This window comes from Pollachius pollachius (genome assembly GCF_949987615.1).
Source record: "Pollachius pollachius genome assembly, chromosome: 7".
NCBI lineage: Eukaryota > Metazoa > Chordata > Actinopteri > Gadiformes > Gadidae > Pollachius > Pollachius pollachius.
Genome location: NC_136940.1, coordinates 23,900,748 through 23,921,772, shown reverse-complemented (window position 1 = coordinate 23,921,772; position 21,025 = coordinate 23,900,748). Strand labels below are relative to the sequence as shown.

At 44.5% G+C, this 21,025-nt stretch overlaps 3 protein-coding genes across 3 annotated transcripts in view; all 3 read right to left on the bottom strand.

The window, feature by feature from the left end:
- The window catches only part of hcn2b (hyperpolarization activated cyclic nucleotide-gated potassium channel 2b), a gene marked incomplete at both ends in the record, with an annotated part of 34,474 nt that extends 31,611 nt beyond the window's left edge, over positions 1-2,863 (bottom strand). Inside the window, 2 exon segments of the mRNA XM_079740100.1 lie at positions 297-720; positions 2,307-2,863. Of these exon segments, the coding sequence (XP_079596226.1) occupies positions 297-720; positions 2,307-2,863 (981 nt within the window).
- A 1,017-nt stretch (positions 2,864-3,880) lies between these two features.
- On the bottom strand, positions 3,881-13,268 carry bsg (basigin). The gene is made up of 8 exons (XM_079740104.1): positions 13,054-13,268; positions 8,407-8,575; positions 7,460-7,548; positions 7,204-7,343; positions 6,768-7,044; positions 5,370-5,394; positions 5,145-5,219; positions 3,881-4,991 (listed from the first exon to the last, which is right to left on the bottom strand). Exons 1-7 carry the CDS (start codon positions 13,115-13,117, stop codon positions 5,159-5,161), a joined length of 825 nt encoding a protein of 274 aa, XP_079596230.1. The 5' UTR covers positions 13,118-13,268; the 3' UTR covers positions 3,881-4,991; positions 5,145-5,158.
- A 514-nt stretch (positions 13,269-13,782) lies between these two features.
- LOC307078351 (E3 ubiquitin-protein ligase RNF126-like) lies at positions 13,783-20,406 on the bottom strand. The gene is made up of 9 exons (XM_079740103.1): positions 20,325-20,406; positions 19,149-19,207; positions 18,768-18,828; positions 18,203-18,441; positions 17,954-18,022; positions 17,789-17,858; positions 17,609-17,702; positions 17,089-17,204; positions 13,783-16,984 (listed from the first exon to the last, which is right to left on the bottom strand). Exons 1-9 carry the CDS (start codon positions 20,397-20,399, stop codon positions 16,826-16,828), a joined length of 942 nt encoding a protein of 313 aa, XP_079596229.1. The 5' UTR covers positions 20,400-20,406; the 3' UTR covers positions 13,783-16,825.
- Positions 20,407-21,025: the final 619 nt, after the last annotated feature.

Here is a 21,025-nt window from a genome sequence, read left to right as displayed (position 1 = left end):
GGAGCCTACCTCCTCCTACAGGTGGAGGTTCTATAGGGGGTGGAGCCTACCTCCTCCTACAGGTGGAGGTTCAATAGGGGGTGGAGCCTACCTCCTCCTACAGGTGGAGGTTCAATAGGGGGTGGAGCCTACCTCCTCCTACAGGTGGAGGTTCAATAGGGGGTGGAGCGTACCTCCTCCTACAGGTGGAGGTTCAATAGGGGGTGGAGCCTACCTCCTCCTACAGGTGGAGGTTCAATAGGGGGTGGAGCCTACCTCCTCCTACAGGTGGAGGTTCAATAGGGGGTGGAGCCTACCTCCTCCCACTGGTGGATGTAGCGGATGAGCCGGGAGAGCCGCAGCAGGCGGAGAAGGCTGAGGATCTTGGTGAAGCGGACGATGCGGAGCGCCCGGGCCGTCTTGTACACCTCCGAGTCGATGCCCTTCTCCACGATGAGGAAGATGTAGTCCACGGGGATGGAGGAGACAAAGTCCACCAGGAACCAGGTCTTCAGGTACTTGGTCTTGATCTTCTTGGGGTCCAGGATGATCTCCGTGTTGTCCTCGAACACGATGCCCGTGCGGAAGTTGAGCACCAGGTCCACCAGGAAGAAGGTGTCCGACACCACGTTGAAGATGATCCAGGGCGCGGTGGTCTCGTCCTTGAAGAAGGTGATGCCCACCGGGATGATGATCAGGTTGCCCACCATGAACAGCAGCATGGTGAAGTCCCAGTAGAACCTGCCGGTGGTGGAGGAGGACCAGGGGGAGATGTTAGGGAGGATGAGAGGGGAAGCCCTGTGTACAGACACAGGGGCTGAGGAGAACGCTGGACGGGCCCCTAGTGGCCCCACACAAATATTAGACCGACAGGGAGGAACAGCACTCAGAGAAGGAGAATGCTTGTGGTACTTGAAAGGAACCTCATCGACAATGCTTTTCTCTCTCTCTCTCTCTCTCTCTCTCTCCTGGTTTGGCTCTCTCTCTCTCTCGCCCCTCCCCCCCTTTCTCTCTCTCCCTCTCCCCCCCTCTCCCTCTCCCTCTCTCTCTCTCTCTCTTTCTCTCTCTCTCGCTCTCCCTCTCTCTCTCTCTCTCTCTCTCTCTCTCTCTCTCTCTCTCTCTCTCTCTCTCTCTCTCTCTCTCTCTCTCTCTCTCTCACACACCTAGCATTGCCCTAGAGACAAGCCATTCCCAGGGCAAGTAGAGGGGTGAGGAATAACAAGCATAATCATGCGTTGTAATTAAAAGATGCCCAGGATAGTTCCTATGTCAAATACAGTGCCACTATTTTTCAAAAGGGGCTTATCATCCCATAAAGCCAGTAAACCGATTTTGAACATTGATCATTCCCCTGATACTGCCCAGTCTGGAGGAACAGATCTCAAAGAGACACAATTATTGTGGAATCATCAACCATGATTTTCCTTGTCATCGCATAAAGCCAGTAAACCTATTTATATCATGGATCATTCCCCTGATACAGTTGTATTGGTCTGGTGGTTGCCTGATCAGCAAAGAGTATAGGATAAACATACAGAAGGCAGGACTGAATGGTGTGTCTGTGTCGCTGAGTCATGAACTGGCTGTTTGGTTTCAGAGCTTAGCCGAACACCGATTAATCGAAGCCCTGATATAATATATTTTAATGACGTGTCAAAAATAATCTGATTTTGGATAGCATAGTTGCATTAGGGCTGTATGAATAGGCTACAAGGGACATTTACTTTGATCTGCGCACATGGATATGTTGGTGATGTTTGGTGATCACCGAGGGAGCTCTCCGTAGCGCTGAGAGTTGTGATGGATCAGATTCCACAGGAATGTTTGTCAGGAATGTTGAAAGCAAAGATGCCCTCATCAGTAAAGGTAATTTTGTGTTTTGAAACTACCCAACCAAAACGTATGTTTTGAAATAGTTTGAAATATGTTTTGAGAAGAAAAACTATTTTAAAACGTTGCCCTTGAACGTGACCCCAGATGTGATGATGGGGACTGCGTGTGTCACTCCATGTTGCTGTCCCGCGGATTATTATGCGCTTCTTTAGTCATCTGAAGGGGGCCGAACTTTTGTCAAATTATTAGAGAAAATAGATGTTTGCAAATTAATCAAATTGAAAAGTTTCTCCACTTCATGCACCTGAGCCACCATGTGTGTATCCGGTTGTATCCGGTTTAAATAATAGTTAAAAAAAAATGTGTTTGGGATTTTGATTCATTGTAAAGCTTAACCTTCAAATACATTAACATAGTTCGCGACATATGTTTTGTTCGGACAGCATTTGGAGTATACACGTTCACCCACCGGTGTTGGCCTGATTGACCCCTACCTGAAGTCACTGTACGGGTGGATAATCCAATTACCGGCCGATTTCACGCGCTCTTGTTCCTTCTCCACCGCCTTCTGGCTCCCAAACATCCGGAGAGAGAACTTGTTCACCCCGGGCTGAAGCATGGAGCTGAACTGTCGCTGCATGTACGTCTGGTTGTCCGCCGAGTCCCCTTCGTCCGGGGCGATCTGAAAGCCATCCTCTGCCTTCAGAAAGGGCACAGAACATCTGGAGCGCTGGTTGGACGTGTTCTCATGGATCATGGACACCTCCTTGATACTGGAAGCGTTAGAAAATGAAACTCTGGACTCTTTCTTTTCGGTGGGTGTTCCGGTGACCCCGGGAGCCTCGGAGCCCTGACCCGGTGCTGAGGGGGACCCCACGGAGGGAAAGTGTCTGTCCATCGTGGAGGCATTGGAGTGAGGGGCAGCCTGGCCCTGGTCGTTGTCCACTGCAACTATTCCACCTGTCTTCTTCTCCTGCTTGGAGAGGAGTGAGGAGAGGCTCCCTGAACTGCTCGGGTCCATTCTGCAATCTCCGTTTTTGTTAAATATCATACCGGTGGCCGGTCGTGGTTTACAGCTGCCCCCGGAACCGCGTCCTCGCTCCCCCGTCTGCTGTGGTTGGAGCCCCGTCGGCTGACAGCAGCATCTCTCTGGATGAGCTGATCAGAGGGTTGTGATGCCTGTGGTGGTGAAAGGTGCGGACTCTTCCCTTTTTCCGCGAGTCTCTGGGGATCATGTTGTCAAGTATGAGTGGACAAGGCTCCCCCTTCTGGTGTGAACGCATAGGCTGCACTGAAACACGCTCGCTGCTTTTAGAAGGAGCGGTGAGTCGGTGAGATAGGGCTGCTCTGGGGTGGTTCGAGTGGCCAGGTCAAGAGAAGTTGCAGCGCACATCTTGGCGCTTATCGGATGATGGTGACTGTAGGATGCGACTCGTGTTCATTAAGGAGCTACCCAGCTAGTTTTGAGTTTCACTTTGGGAAACATCTGTGATTGCATGTGGCCTAACCATGGGGCTGTCGACTCGAGTCTCCAAAATACCCTGAAAGGATCGGGCAAAGATCGATAGAGGTCAAAGAAACTACCGTTGCCAAGTTATGATCACCGTTCTGAGAAAACCACAAACTACTCGTGTCTCGGCTCAAATGTGCGAAATCAAAAGTTGAGCCAACAAATCAAAAGGTTTGCGATTTAAATATCTCGAGTAATGATTTAGCGATTGGCGACAATTATACTGGTCAAAAAAGATGTGCTTCAGCTTTTGGATAAACAGCTCCACCTTGTGGCTGTTACTGTAGGCTACTTTTATACTGCTCATGGTAGCATCAGGCTGAATTTTACCTAAAAGGGGCAGATAAGGTAGGCCAGTCCAGTTAAACACAACAAAAAACACATTGCGACCATAGAACACAGGTTTACTGCCCAACGTCAACGTGAACTGAACAATAGATGGGGCCAATGTAGACATTTCTAACAGGACGGTCAGGCTCAATTTACAAGATAAATCAGGGTGGTATGCGTCCAGTTTGAGAACTATCTTTGTAATTGCACGGTATCAAGTACACAAACTCAAATCAAATGTATTTTATTCAAATCGAAGTTTCAACCAATATTGTCCAATTTGCATTAGGCAATTTACACATTTGACCAGAGCTTTCATATTTACCAAGTTTAAAACACATTTAGTCATAATACAATTCAGGTCAAGTCATTTTATGGCTTCTGAATTGACTAAGTAGTCAATAAAAGACTGGCACATTTCCGTTGATGGCCATCTCGGATAACACTTAAAACTCCTGATAGTCAAAATAAATTTCTCGAATCAAACTGTTAGACTCCGTACTTTAGATTTGGTTATTTTCTAACATACAAATGTTAAACATCATGCACTTGGTCCTTAATGGGTTGTTAATGTGGGTGTGCACATGGCAAGGAAAGCATCAAACCAAAAACAAGAGTAAATCAAATGCTTGAGGTTTGGGTCACTAATATTTTGCCTTCTCACCAGAGCACTAATAACAGCAGAAAACATGGCAGGCTTGAATTCAGTGTACTCATACATGCATTAAATTATACGCGTGATTGAAACAGCGCAACTAGAAAACAAAAAATGAATGATCTTGGAAAGCAGGAGAGAGTAAAATCTGTTAAGGCAAAATATAGAACTACCATGGGTGGTTTGTGCATGGAGTGAGGGTAGTACACAAAAGTGAGGAGAGTTTTGGTTATTGCTGAAAAAAAAACGGCAGTGTTGCTTGGATGAAAAACACATCAGACCCTTTTCAAAACCGGGCTTGGTGCTGCCAGACAAGTGTTGGTCTTTCAATCCCACAGATACAGTAGTACGAAGTATGAAACTGTGAGGGTCACTATAGGAAGCATTATCCGTTAAAATAACCATAAATATAACTTTCCACTTTTGATTATTCACTACAAACACTTAGCAAGAACAGCAATAAAATGCATGCAACATTTGAACTATGGCAAAAACAAAGTGGAAGTATGTTCCCTGACTGCATTTTATATAGGGCTATATATTAAAACAATACATCTTTCCATTTTTCACAACATCACTCAAGCACAGAAATTAATTTTAAAAATTGCAGGTTGCACTACATTAAATTCCACGTATGCGTTGAATGCTTTTAAAATCCTGGATCTTTTTCATCCAGATGTGCACCTGGAAAAGAGCAAATGAAGTTAGAACTAGAGAATAAACTAGCAAACCTAAAAAATGTTTTGATGCATTTAGATCTTCAGAGTCAAAGTATGAAATGTTGTCCTTGATCAACAGTGACAGCAATGGAAGAAAATGAATGGCTAAAGTACGCACCCGCTTTCATCTTCCTAGTTAGAATTCCTTTGCCTGACATTCTTTTCCTTGTGGTTTGTGTCAGAATTGCTCTTCCTGTAAAGGAATAAAACAAAAAGTAGCAAGAACGTTATAAAGTGACAAAAGTCAAAAAAAGGTGTTAAGAAATGCCTTTGAAGCAGTTGGACGCGATTCTAAATGTGAAACAGTGAAAGTGTGTATGGGGTAATCTGCATGGCCACTCACAGAGGAGCAGATCCTGAGTCGTCATCTGGATTCGACCAGTGGGAGAGAAACAGAAAACAAATAAGTCAGTTGACGCCAGCATAAGACGGCCAAAACACATGCACCTCTTCCCATTCTGAGCACATACACGGACGGCATTGTCTGAAAAACATGACCGGACAAGGCGATGACAATGCGACAAATTGAATGAGCACGGCCACCCTCGCTCAACAGTGCATTATGTTCATGATGATTCACTATATTTTAGGGTTAAATGTTGACGTTTACATTTTCCCTAATCATTAACACCTTCATAAAAACACGTCTCAAACTAATACAATTCATGATAGACTTAGTTATCAGTTTAAACTTCTAAAGATTAGGTTGGAGTCGTGCAATGTTAAATCTTTGTGATAAGAGTAATGCAAAGCCAACACAAGTATGTTGGCAACTATTCAAAAGATTGAGAAATGGCTGCACTAGCTGTGAGGAATCATTGTAAACTCATGCAATAGCCGTCAATGGCACAAAAGAATTTGAACCAAGCAGTGCAAATATTAATATCCAACACAGCAGGAAAGCATTCCAGTATGAAGGGCCTGGTTAATCACCTGCTGGATGGATTAAGGCAGGAATTATATAAATTATTCCTGAAAAGAATATAGTCTGCCCATATTTTACATGCATTATGTTGCCATTGCAATTTGCATGCAGATAATGTAAAAACAATGTTAAATCGTTCCACAAACAAACACTTCAAACCACTGCGGTAGTTTTGAATTTTCTGGTTATTATTCAACTCTTTCATTGGCTGAACAAATGTTTGAATTTCAAGGAAACGAAAGCATCAGCAGAATTTGGCTGCTCCCATCGTAGCTCATTAGGCCAGTGAAAGAGTGATCAAGTCATGGAGTGCATTCCTATCGGAAGTGGTCATTTAAAACGCGCACGCTCTTGCCAAGCGGGCATCTCAGGCCAACCACTTCAGTCTCGCATGCAGTTTTGATCACTTACCAAAACGCAAAAGCAGCAGCAAACAAGGAGGTAAAAGTGTAAATAATAAAAAAATAAAAGTTCTCTCACAACCGAGTCATTGTATTGAAAGGCAAACTTCAAAATGATTGAATCGATCTTAGGGTCATGAGAACATTTAAATTATAATATAGATACATTTTAAGTTGGTTCGGAAACGGCCGTCATACACATAAGCTAAAGCTACAAATGTCCATGTCTCGCACAGTTCGGAACGCCCATCAACATCCATTGAAAGTGTACCACGGTTTCGGCAAGTGGAGCGTTTTCAGTCTCGCAATGGTAAATATGCAGCCGATGACCGGTTCAAGTTAAACACCCGTTGAACTAAAATAAGACAAAACCTCTGTTACGTTACGAACAGGGGGACAATCACAAGGTCTTTACCGTCTTGGATCTCGTCGGGCTTTCTCCTCTTCTCGTAGATGAAGATGATGGTGACCAGGATGATGACCTCCACCACGATGCCCAGGAAGGGCCAGACGGCAGCCAGCCGGCTGCGGACACGCAGCTGGATGCGGTCTCTGCTGTCCCCCAGCTCGCTGACCCCGGAGCACACGTACTCCCCCTTGTCCAGCTCTATGTTCAGGGCCATGATGGCCAGGGTCGTCTTGTTGGGGGTGCTCTTGATCTCGTACTTTTCTGCCGTGTTGTTGACGATGGCCTGAAGGACGAAAGAACGTCGCACGGTTAGAGATGTTTTGACCGGAAAACCCATTCGCAGTCGGTACAGTCTTTAAATCAAAGAAACGCTTGTTTATGGTACCAGTATGCTTGGTTTGGCGTGACAGGGCTTAATGTGAAGCCATTCGAAGAGACTCACCTCCAGAGTGCCGTCTGCCTGGGTCTTGAACCAGAACCAGTCGTTGGGGAGAGGGTAGCCATTGCTCACACAGGTCAACACGGTCTTGTCGTTCTCGTCGCCGTTCTCAGAGTGTTTGTAGGCGATGACGTGGGGAGGTGCTGTGGGGGGGGGGGGGGGGGGGGGGGGTGTTAATGATATCGGCCGATTTTATCTGCCGATATTGGCCTATCACAGATATACATCGGTATGGGGAACATTGGAGAGTAGGGCTTACTTTTGACTTCGACGGCCTGCTTCACAGGTTGGTCGAGCAGGAACACACACTCGTACTTCCCACCGGAGTGCGTAGTGATCTTATCCAACCTGAAGAAAACAAAAGGTGTGCATTCGGTTGAAACAATCTCCATGAGAAGCTCGTCATCCCCATAGTGACCGCAAGTCCCATACAGGCTAGTCACTAGCTTGGCCAGCAAAACGGCATTTCTCCTTCTTGGTGTGCTTTGAGCTTTGCCTTTTGTACATTTTTTAACGCCTGACCGCCTTAAATCTGCAGAGTAAACCATCGTCTTGACAATGCCTTTCACCTCCGCCCTGGGAAGAATAACCAGGACGGACGAGAAGCCCTTCAATGCAGCCCTTGCTTGCCGACAGGGAATTGAGGTCAGGGCAAGTGAGAGGAGCTCCAGGGGAACTTCTCCCAGCGGCCAATGCTACTGGGCAAGCTGCACGGTCCATCTCTGCTAATCATCAACAATAGCAGGCCGGCCAAGTGCTGCCAGCCATCCCCCCCCCCCCCCCCCCCCCATCCCCCCGAGCGGGAACACTAATGGAGGCAGCCAAGCGGAGGGGACAGAACGCAAGGCTATAATGTTGAGCAGTGCCAGGTTCCTGCAAATGTCAGTTATAAATATGAGGCTAGAGCTACAGAGCGAACAGAAGCACACAGGCCCAGTAGAAGATAAAGTGCCTGGGTTTAAATCATAAGAATGAACCGCTATAGGTCTTAACGGCATGGAGTGTATAAAAAGGTGTTTATTCTGGTGAGTCTGTATAATTGCCTTAATCCCTCATGGTACTAGTTGAGGTGAATAATATGCTAATCTGGATATAATGCCCATAAGGAAAGTCATAGATGGTCATGAACTTCCCGCTCATAACCGATGAAATGCCACTGAAACGAACACCTCTAAAATTCAACAGGAAAAACGTATGGATACTTACGAAAGGGAAGTGTATGGAGAGGGTCCAGTGGACTTTGAGCTTTCGATGACCTTTCCGTTCAGCAACCAGTGGGAGCCCTGGACTGGAAGGGTGGTCTCTGTCAGGTTGCAGCGGAGCAAGGCGGAGGTCTGGTTGTAGACTTCAAAGGGCTCAGCGATGATGTTTGGTGCTGTGGACAGGAAGCAAAACAATCAGCCTTTGTTGGAAATATGTTTACATGCATTCTTTGTAGTACACCGATGTCAAAGTTTAGGATGGACCAAGTTGAATTCCTGCTAATGCAGACTTTATGCAGGGTTATACACATCCCTAAGGTGAATGACCAATGCATGATCGTTTCTCCATGAGCAATCTCCATGGAAAACTGGAATTTTTCCCGAATTCAATTTAAAGAATGTACACCACATCCCTAATAAAGCTTGATGGTGAACTACCGAGCATGTCAAGTGAAGAGTTGCACATGGGGATCGTAAGAAGGAGGGGATCTACCAACGTCAATGCAACGTATTGCATCAGAGTTGGTCAGCAAGTGGGAGAATAATGCTCATACTGAGAGGCTAGCAGTTTAGAAAAGAAAAGGTCAGAGGGATAGGATTTTACAGCTGAACCATGCAGAAGAAATGGTACAAGTTGTTGGGAGAAAGAAAATGTACACTTCTTTTAGGTCCAAAAGGCTTGTTTCAAATTCTTTTGTTGATCACCGAGGTAATTCTTGCAAGTCATGGTACACAGAGGTAATTCTTGCTAGTCATGGTACGTAACTCTTGAGTCAGGGTAACAAATTAGTTGGGAGTAACCTTAAAAAATAATGTATGAAAAGGTATAGGACTGAAAAAATGCCTACATTTTATTAAAAAGGTAGGATGGCCCCTTTTAGGGGTGTAGTAGTTCAGGTTGTGCAGAAGCCACAAACTAGTTTTGAAACCGTATAACCAGTCTGGCCCTACATCAAAAAACACATAGTTCCAAAGCTGTCCCTCAGCGTGTGCAGATAACGGGCCTTGGGTTGGGTGTAGTGTTGGGGACAGGGTCTCGAACAAGGACTACCTATTGAAGCGTCTACAGCAGGCTTTAGGTTCTGGAGGGATGGGGGGGGGTTAGAGGGGCAGCGCTAGTACCAGGTGAGACAGAGGAGCTGGGCGGTGGAGCGGGGAGTGGTGGGAGTGGAGGGGGGGTGGACAGAGCTCCGGGACTTCCCTAGTGGTGAGGGAGCAGCCTCCTACACCCTCACCCCGCCCACTCACTTTCAATCACAATAACGTTTGCCTGCGAGCGGATCCACTTGATTTTGGGCGTCTTCTTCAGCTCATTGCGGTCGGGGTCGTTGGAGGCGCGGCACTCGTAGGTGCCCGTGTCGTCGAGGCCGAGGTCAGTGAGGCGGACGGTGCTCGTGCTGTGCGCGAGGTACGTGGCGTTCACGTGCACGCGGTCGCCCCGCGCGCCGTCAAACAACTGAGTGAAGGTCTCGTTGGGCTCGTGGCCTTCTATGAACCACCACTGCACCTCTGGGAGGGGAGAGCCCACCACCTCGCAGTGCAGCTCAGCCCAGCCAGAGACCACCTTGGTCAGGGACAGGGGGCACTTGATGAACCCCGCTGGGCACCGGGTTCAGGGGGCCCGCCACACAGGACGTTGGCGGTGTTTTTGTGGATTATTCATTGATATTGGTTTTGGATGGGTCAATGGTTAAAGCGTGTTGGGGGGGGGGGGGGGGATTAAATGGGCCGTTGATGGAATGCAATGATTCATGGATGAAGAAGCAGGCAAAGAGACAGAAAAAAAAAATAAAGCAGAAATTAATTGATGACATTAAATGAGGGCAAGCAGAAGAGTGAAGCATTGATTTAACCAAATCTATTAATGTCCGTAATACACGGTAACCCATTAAGACAGCATGAAAAATGCAAGAGAATAGGCAAAGGAATAAAACAATTAAGAGACATGCAAAAGAATAGGTAACACATGAAAATGAAAGATGATTTACTGTAAATAATGGCACCAAACTGACATAAATGCACAATGCAGAAATTAAAATATGAAAAGGCAGAGTGGGTGAGCTTGGAATGAGATTAGAAATATGGCAGAAGCTATGTATATAAACTCCATGAAAGATTCATGAGCACAATGAGGGCAGCTTTTCAACCACAACTTTGCCAAATGCCGGGAGATTGACACTAATGTGTTGTGCAAATGTACCATGGCTTCATATTCCTTCTGCTGATGATTAAAGATTCAAGCCCAGTCTGAGCAGCAAGAAGAAACTTCTAACATTACAAGCAAAATAAAGATGGCTCCCCAGCAACCCAAGACCCTTTGTACACAACGCTCAACTCTTATATATAAAACACCCACACCCAGCTAAACATTGTTTTCGCAGCAGGCAGGCACACCCTGTGCTTCACTCCATAAACGGGCAGTTTTCCGAACCAAGCTGGACATGTGGTACACTGCTAAAGGTTGCACCAAAGGGCACCTTCATGCCGCGTGCCGCACACACATTCACCATTAAATAAAGGTTAGGCTGCTGGGATCCCACATTGGATCCGATGTTTGCAAAATTGCAAGCCACTAATACCTTCCGTAATTGTAATGATATGTATAAATACACACCTCAACAGATATTTCAGAAGGTCGAACTGCGGGGGTGAACGAACTGCCTTTAAAAAAAGAAGTTCAACAGTTCATGTAGTGTAAACAGTGCACTGAACTGGGGCTGCATTGAACAATAGATCGTCTTATATTGACATAGGCGCAGGTTTCAAAATACTAGGTAATCGTAAAATAAAAAGACTAAGCCAAAACATGCTTTATCTTGACAAGATGTTAAATGATACTCAGTTACTCAACACTCAAAAACCAACAATACAAGATTCCTTTGAAAAGAATGAATGTATAATAGGATATCCTAGGGATGGCGAATGGCCAAAACTCAAAAAAACGTTGAAATTGTATTTACGGCTTCATTTTGGCCCGGAACAGCTACTACAATGAACCGGATATCATTTTATCTGAGCATAAACATTGCATTTAGAACAATTACTTCAAAGACACCGTAAGCCGACATATAAACCTGAAATATGACCATTTTATTGGGAATCTCTTTTTTTTCTTAAAGGTTCCCAGCAAGATCTCACCTGCCGTTATCTCAACTGTTAAGCAGCACAAGCACCTAGACCCTAAACATTTTATGATCCACATTTAGAAGCGGAGACAGCTAAATGTTCCTTCATGGGCAGCAACACTGGGACCGTTAAGAGTATGCGTCAATAGTTCCTGACTGAAACTAAGGTTATGTTATCACCAATATCTAAATAATAATTGCTACAAGTCTTGCCATTCTGAAATACAATTCACAAAATCAAATCCCCATGACTGCATTTGATGCGTGTGCCAACGCTTTATTACTACAACCTGAACCAGCTAATCATCTAAAGACTGTCATTATAAATGGTTTTACTCCTGGTCCACTCTCTGAGTGCTCAGTACGTGAGGGCATGTCACTTTGTGCTGGCTTGTGTTCATCGAACATGTATTACAACCGTCGTTTTGAACCCAGGGTATACATTTGAAAAAGAAAAAAACTTATACATGTCAAATAGTTTACCAAAATGTCAATAACAATAACTCAGAACGCTCTGGGCCACCTCTAATAGGAGCATGGTTTCAAGTATTTCCTTTGTTTTGAGCAATGCAAAACGTGACGCTTTCTCAACGGTTTAATACCCATCACCAACGCCATGTCCTGCATTGTGTCAGGCTGATGATTGAGTGACACCACTCAGCTATCCATGTCGCAACACCGATGGCTACTGCTCAAGCAGCACGTCGCATTTGCCACAATTGGAGTTACACGTGATCCAAATAAACACGTAAGACACACGTGATCCAACTGTCCAACCATGAAAAATAAATCTAAACTCCCGAAGACATGACCGGTATAAACCTGCTTAAATAGGCCCATGGCTGTCGGTGGATTGACTATCCCTTCAAACTGCACCTACCAGCATAATTAGAAACGACGCAAACGTCAGATGAGGCAACAGTTAGTCATCCTCAAAGGCCCTTCATCTAACAATCAACGGGGGGAATGGAGGGCTTCTTAGTGCCAAGAAAACAGCCGAGCTAACGTTAGTCCATCACATTTTGGAGTGGGACAACTCAATAACTCATGGCCAAGAATATGATACTTGTCGACACTAGTATCTAGCATACAGTGCGAGGCGTAGGACTCAAAAAGCATCACGTAATCGTATCATTGTAGTCATTCTTCCTCATAATTATCTCATTCGAGTCAAAAAAAATGGAGCTACAGATGAAGCAATGTAAGGCTGTGAACCCAATTTTCTGTAAAATCCCATTTCAAAGAGGCCACACATATATAAGAGCAGTCTAAAGTTAGTCTCTTTTCCATCCATCGGGTTCAGGGGTGCCGTGAGTCTAGCTAGAACTCGGCGAGTCTTCATTTTGGTTGTTTCCCTACCATCTGAAGGTAGACATAAAGTCCCATTTGGACATGTACATGCCTGCATTAATACCAGTAGTACCCAGAACGTTAACCATTCCAGTTTTAACGTTGACATCCGTGTTCCCTGTGGATATTTAAGACAGGGTAAGCGGCGAACACCACGGCTAACAACACGGTCTTACCTGCCGAGGCGTTAGCTCGATAGAAGCACATCAAAAGGGCGATAAAACCCCACACACGCCCCATGGTGACTTCTCTCTTCAACGCCGGAGTCTGTAATACTGGATTCAACACCGCCGTTTCTTGCGAATCGTCGAATTGTAAGGTTATAAATGGACTCCAGAGACTGGCTTGCTCTGACACACCGTCGACTTCGCCGCTTGTCCTCTAGCGGTTGCACTGCACTGCACGCGCACCTCGTGAACGAGCACGCACGTAACGTTTTATCCTTACGTCGCATTTTTCTTTTTTTACGTGACGACGTCCGACGAGCCTTCGAGTGATTGGAACCGAGAGGCGAGAACATCGAGATGATGGAGGTCAACGTTGTGCAACAATCGAACAATCGACAAAACAATCGAGGGTATAATCCAAAGGTTTCAGAATACAGCTTCATTTTCTAAACAATAATCCATGTAAATATTGACTTATAACAGCCTACATTGCTTCAACTTTAGCACACATATCATGCAATCTTCAGAAACCATACAACACAAATGACCACGAAGGACGGGGCGTGTTGATATTTTTAATAATTGCTCACTGGTTAAAACTGGAAATAAATAAATGAGGTCAGTAAAATTAAGATCTTGTGTTTGGACCACTATCCTAGGACTACCCTTAAACACAGTTCATTACATATCTATTCATTATCTATATAGGCTGTATACATCTACCCCATAATGCTCAATTCCAAACTGAAGATTCATCATGATTTGTCTGAACCAGTTTAGCTTCAAAATGCTCTTAGAATGTGTAAACATAAGAAAGAGACAAAGACACCATACTTTTTCAATACACTTTTAAAAATCCCATCCATTTAAGAAGGCATATTAGTTGCCCTAGTAATTAACTAATTACTCTACGATTTATTGGTCAGAAGTGCAGCGTTAGAAAATATAAAATGGTTACCAGACCAATGTTTTCACTCCAGCTACCAATGTTTAGTAGACTTTTCACTAAAGGTCAAGGAGTTAGACAAGTCATTAACGTTGAGTGATAGCACCCACATACATACACCAACACATCAGCTCATTTTGTGCATTTATTCTTTTACACAATCTGTAGACAAATTGTCATCAGGAGATTTCTGCTCAAATTCAAGTTAAAAAAGGCAAATGCAGAGACGCATTTTGACCCTGAATAACATACTATGAATAAAAACATCCCTTTATAAGTAGCTATTTATTATTATGAGTATCAGTGATCATTATTCAAATAGAACAAAGTCACTGCATAGATTCACATCATATGAGTGCAAAAAAGATATAACGGTTCACTGCTAAACTAACATTAACTAAACCACAGTTGAAAGCTGAAATCATTAAGGGGATTAAAATTTGCTGGGAGAACAGATGTTTTGACGTCTTATAAATAAAGACCATGAGCTTGAATGTGTACTTTCCTAAACCTTAAACCGATAATTTAGTTTAAAGGTCCCATGGCACGAAAATCTCACTTTGAGGTTTTCTAACATAAATATGAGTTCCCCTAACCTGCCTATGGTCCCCCAGTGGCTAAAACTTGCGTTCGGTGTAAAACGAGCACTAGGTGTTCTGCTCGCCTTTGAAAAAACTGAGGCTCAAGCGCGCTGATTTGGAATGTGGTCCCATATGTCGTCATAAAGGATCTAAGCTCATCCACTTTCTCTGCCTTGCCCGCCCAGAGAATTTGGCCCGCCAATGAGACACAACCGTGCGAGCGCCACATGTGCAGGCCTGCATTAACCTGCCATTGGGCCCTGGGGCTGAGAGGTTTCGTAGGCCCCCTGAGAGGGGATCTTACAATGAAGACGTGTCAATTATTTCCCGTCATTTTGCCGTTGTCGACGGGGGGGGGGAATCACATTGTCTTGGGCCTATGCCGATCGGGGGGCCTATCATGGGCCAGTAAAAAAAAAAAAAAAAGGGGTTTCTTTTTATTTTTTTTACTGCAGCTCATGATAGGCCCCCTGATCGTTGTAGGCCCTGGGGCTTCAGCCCAGGCAAGCCCGTGCATTAAGGCGGCCTTGCACATGTGTGTGTGTGTGATTACACACACTGTAACGCAAGTGTTTGCTGTTGGTGTTATGGCGCATAACACATCGGTTCTTTAACGTCTCTTGTATTTCCACAACAAGACTGTAGTGGGGGTTATCTCAGCCATGGTTGAGAAGGAATTGGGTGAAAGGAACTTTGGCTTTGACTCCCTGAAGTATGAACTACGACATGCCGCCGGTTGCCGCGAGGCACCACTGCCGCGAAGCACCACCGCCCGGCAGCAGGCAGCCGGCAGTCTACTTCAAATTGATGTGGAAGTGGAAGAACCAGAGACGTCGGAGAACCCAACAAAGTCATTTGTGATTCATAATATCGTCTGGAAGCGCACACAGCTTTTGGCCATGATAATATGTATTATATGATATAGATATCTATGCATTATATGATATTATTTGGATATAGAGCTCCAGGACTGTAACGCAAGAGTTGTACACTTCCTTGTTATTGGGATAACCGTTCTGCTGTTGGTGTTATGGCGCATAACACGTCGGACTCTCGTCTCTGGTATTTCCACAACGAGACTCGTAGTGGGGGTTATCTCAGCCATGGTTGAGAATGATTGGGGGAAATCATTGACTCCCTGAAGAACATGAACCATGACATGGAGGAGAAAGGGATTGTTGCCTGCCAATGTCTCCTGCTTGAGCCCCGCTTCCCGCTACCGAGGGAGCACCGCCTCGGCGCTGCAGGAGGTGGTGGTGCCTAAGCGCTGACCGCTGCCGAGGCGGTGGTCACTCGGCAGCGAGGCTCCGGCGGGAGACAACCGCGGTCAATAATCGCGGGCAACAATCCCTTTCTCCTCCATGTCGTGGTTCAGTCTACTTCAGATTGCTGTGGACGTGGAAGAAGCAGAGACGTCGGAGAACTCGAAGCGGTCGTTTGAGAATCATATTATCGTCTGGAGGCTCACACAGCTTTTGGCCGTGATAATATATATTATATGATATAGATATCTATGTATAATATGATATTTAGATATAAAGCTCCAGGACTCCCGTGTAAACAGAGCGCATGGTACCGTGGCTGCAAGCTGCTCAGGGCCACACCCCCACCCACCTCCTTGACCCGCCTGTCTCCTCCTTATTTGCATTAAAGCTACAGACACCGAAACGGCGCATTTGGGGAAAGCTCAATGTGCGACTGGCTCGTAGTGGCTGTAATTCTGCACCACGGCTGAATTTCGGGAACGTCTTCAAATACTGTGTTTGGGGCCTACTAATATCTAAATTAAAGCATCCATAAAGTAACATGCCATGGGACCTTTAAGTTCTGATATGAAGGCTATAGAAAATAAATGCCTCTATCAAGTCAACAACTCTAAAGGGAAATAACAGAAGGTTTGTCCTCATGTGACAACTTCTCCTACTTTGGATTTATACATTTTTTTCCCTGGTCTAGTTCAATCCACCGTGGGGTAATTGTCCTACCAGGCAGGAAGCCCAACACAATCCAAGCTGCTCCCTGGGAGCCCAGTCCTGATAGGCCAGGAGTACCACACTGCTCCTGCCTCGATCTTGACTGAGTGCCTTTCAGGAGGAAAACGTTCTGGTCAATTCCTCCATCTTAGACTAGGAAGGGACACTGCTGAGGTCAAGAGGTCGCCATTGAGCACAAAGACCCAGAGAGAGGTGTGTGACTGCCTAAAAGCGTTGAAGGGCTCATCAGGCGTGATGGTCGAGTGTTTATTTTTTGTATTTTACAATTGATCTGCAGGGGGCTCATTGCTCGTTGAGCTCGCAGATGAAGGTGTGGAGGAGGAGGATGGGGCGGTAAAGTTCATTCCTGATAGGTCTGGAGGGTTTGTTGCCGTGTTTTGACCGCTCAAGCTTTTCCGGCACACCGGACAAGTGTCATGCTGGACAAAAGAAAGCAGAGAAAATGCAATGCGGTTTAGTATGATTGCTCGTAATAAATATAGGGTATATAGAGAAAAATATCAGGGAGGAATATGACCATTACCTGCTCCAGCCAGGGTATTATGCAATCATTGTGGAACATATGATTGCATGGAAGCTGTCTGACATTTTCTCCAACACTGTAATCTTCTTTACACACCGGACATTCTAGAGATAATGCTGGAAAAGAGGGCAGGTGAGATAATCAGGATTAGAATAAATAGTACTTTTTAGTCAAGCCACTTAACGTATCAGCAATATGTTGGTTTTGTTGTAGGAAAAGACAGTTGAAATGTTCATGGCAGCACGTGGAAAGTTACAAAGAAACACCAAAGAACAAGGTTGGTGCCATAGCGTTTGTCTTATCATGCCTCTTTTTATGCCTAACCATAACAGTTTATAATCCCCACTGCATGATATATTGCAACTACATTTCCAGTTGACTATTGACCCCTTTGACAAGATTGATAGGTCTCCTCTGCAATTATCACAAAATAATAAAGTGACTTTCAAGATTGAATTGAGTACGGTATTTCTTCCCCTAACCCTCTCCCTGTGTGTGCCAGTGTCCAGAGACAACTTACCGACATGCTCCTCAGTGACCTGTACTGTTGGGAGGCTTTTTATCTTATCGATGTCTGCAGGTGGTGGTCCCGTGTTCTCAAATTGGTTCAACAACTAGAAAGAAAATAGACCTCAATGAGGTCCGTACACAAGCACCAATGAAATGCCATCAAACTCTTAAAGGGCAACCCTGTATATACCTGTGTTATTATCGCATCTAGTCCATTGGCCCCCCAGGCATAATCCATAGGATTTGAGTGCAATACACCCCTGTGGACAAGGGCAGCATGGTTAGAACAGCCAGTCAGAAAGCCAAATCTTGAGTAGAACTTTTATTGTCTCAATTTCTCTTGGGTCAAACTTACCAGGGTCCAATTCCTATATTTGGCATTGCAGTCGGTGCAATAATTCCGTTCACAAGCTGCTGGATGATTCTGGATGAAGTGAACAAATTGCACGATATTATGTGGGGAAATAAAACAATAATCTAAAATTATTGTCCCGCTGCCCAATGAATAATAGTCCTATATTTGTGGACACCCAGGGGTAAGGAGGTGCAGAGGGAGAGAGTGTACCGGGTGCAGCAGTGCAGGTCAGTGAGGGTGCCTCCTTACCCCTCTAAAGTTGGCACGCCCTCGTGCCTCCCGGGTTGCCGCCGGGCGCCATGGCGACCCCTCGGTTGCCTAGCGCCGTAACGCTGCCGTGATCCCATCTCCCTTTCCTGGCGGTTTTCCGCGTCCCGGTTGTCCTCACTCGCTCCGAGGCCGGCTCCCGTATCGAAGCCGTCGTCAAAAACCCCCAGAGCAAACTGGCCGTAACCGGATGGGAATGTAAACATGTGCTGGTCCACATTCTGAAACATAAGTGTACACACATTTGACTTGACGTATATTCACACAAGACTACTGTCACTGTATGATTTAGACCATTTGTTGTGAATGAAATGTCAGTTTCAAATCCCTAACCCATCTGTTAGGTTACATGTGGGGTTAGAAAATGGACTAATTCAAAACAATCATATCGGCTGTATAGGTCTAACTAACTGCGTACAGCGGCATTTTTTAAATAATAATCCAAACCTAATATTGAATCTGGTGATGTCAGGCTTCCTTAGCACCACTTTGAGGCACCCAATTTCACAGCATTACACAATTGCAACCAAAAAAAGTAAATAAAAACCTGAAATGGCTGCTGGTTCTGGTCTCCAGTGGAAATGGAGGGCACAGAGCCGTTGTCAGCACTACACAGGGGACAAAACAGTTAGTAACCGATAGACATCTCCCCGCCCCCAAAGAATTATAGATATACATCGATATAGAGATGTGGATAGAGATCTAGATAGAAATCAATAGATCCATTGATAGATATTATAATTCTGGTGCGAACTAAAGATTGATATGGCCTGATCTGTGCAAATAAAAAAAGCCTTTTTGCCATCAATTCATATGAATAAATCAGTGGTAATGCTTATCCATATCATCTGGCTTGCATTTGTGATGGAGGTTACTTTTGTTGGTTATTACCAAGACTAAACCGAACTGGTGATTTATGACTAAATACCTCCTCTCCTCCAGCAGCTCTTCAATAAAGCCTGACTCACATCGTGGGCATGTGTAATCCTGTAAACAACATACAAAATAAAATAAAATTGTAAGAAAAATGGTTAACAGATTACATCTCATCCCAACAATGGAAATGCTGCGTGAATATAAATCAACTCATCATTGACAATAGATATTAGGAAATGCATTTTTCTGTGATATAAAGAGATACACCAAGATTGGTAGGTTGTGCAACACTCGTATGTCTGATCCCTTACTCAGGCACAGTCCCCCATGGTAATTATTTTAGGCTCTAAAGCAGAACAGACCACCGACCCCTTTGTGGATTCTAATCGTTTCATCTGGCTAACACAGCCTCTGAAATAACCATTACCCTTGCTCTAGCTAGGGAAATAATTAAGTTATGAGGCAAAGCATCTTTCTTAAATTCTTTGCTTTGTATTTCAGTGTAAGTGAGCTGTTATTGTGAATTGTTCTAAAACGCAGCACGGAAGTCTGTTTCCATCTCAGCCTCCTCGTAGTTGGGTTAAGCCAACCCTCAAGACGCCAATAAAACAACCCTGCAGCGTACACCACAACAGTAACACCATCCCTCATGCACCATTCCCACCCAGTGTACAGCCATATGCCATTGTCTCGATGTGAGAGTTATTAGCTTTTTTACTGTATAATTAGGGTCGTGTTTAGGCCAAGCCTTTGTCTACTTGCCATGATGCATTATCCGAGTGTGCTGTACGGTATCGCACGGGGAAAAGGTAAACAATGGTCTGGCTGACTGTTCGCTGCTGTAGTATCGGCTCATCGTTCACATTAAAGTCAACTCAATACCTTTGTTTCAAACAGTGATCAACAATAGCAGCCTGCGCTGTATGCTATAATAAAACACAACCAACACATCTAATAGTTGTACTTTCACCCCATTTCACATTTGCATAGCTGATGTTGTGTTACTAGGTCTCCCAGTGCCATGCGATGGGTAAACGGGGTTTATTATGCCTGTGAACTTGAGAGACTAGGCTACCTAGCTACCGGCTAACGCTAGGTGCATAGGAGGAGCCAGACGTCAGCGGGCCAACTCCGCGCTATCAGCCTCCGCGCCGCACGTATTAGTGACTCGTATCCACTACTTTATCACGGACATTATTCTCTTCGTTTTACGGTGCATTGTACTTACTGGTAGACGAGGACTAATCTCTGCTGAGCATATATGACAGAAAAACCGGCAGGGCCATGGAGGTGCTTCCGCCATTTTTAAACGGAAACCAGTTTCAGGAATTGTCTACGGGTCATCAAAAGGGACAATATGCAGCCAAATAAACGATTAATGCTCGTATATAAACTATTTGTAGCATCAAATCGCGATTTTATTTACTGATCCAAACAGGTTATAATAAATAATGCAAGGGTCCGTGAAGATAAACTGCAAAAATTAAACCAAGCTGGTTTTGTTATTGTGCTCACTTCCTTATGGCCACTAGATGGGGCCTTTGTGCATCATTTGTACAATATATATATATATATATATATATATATATATATATATATATATATATATATATATATATATATATATATATATATATATATATATATATATATATATATATAGGAAACCACTCCAATTCATTTATATTTTTGAATTTGAATAAACTTGAAACTTACGGTTAGTGTAAAAATATTTGTCAAAATAGTATGACAAAATACTCCATTGATTGTGTAATTTGTATCACATTACACAATCAAAACCGTTTTCTGAATGTCAATCAACCCTTGGATATTACAGATTTAAGAGGACGGTTGAGAGTTGGAAGAAAAATAAGTGCTGAATAATAATTATGCCCTGAGGTCTGTTTAAATAACTGGAGAGGAAGGCTT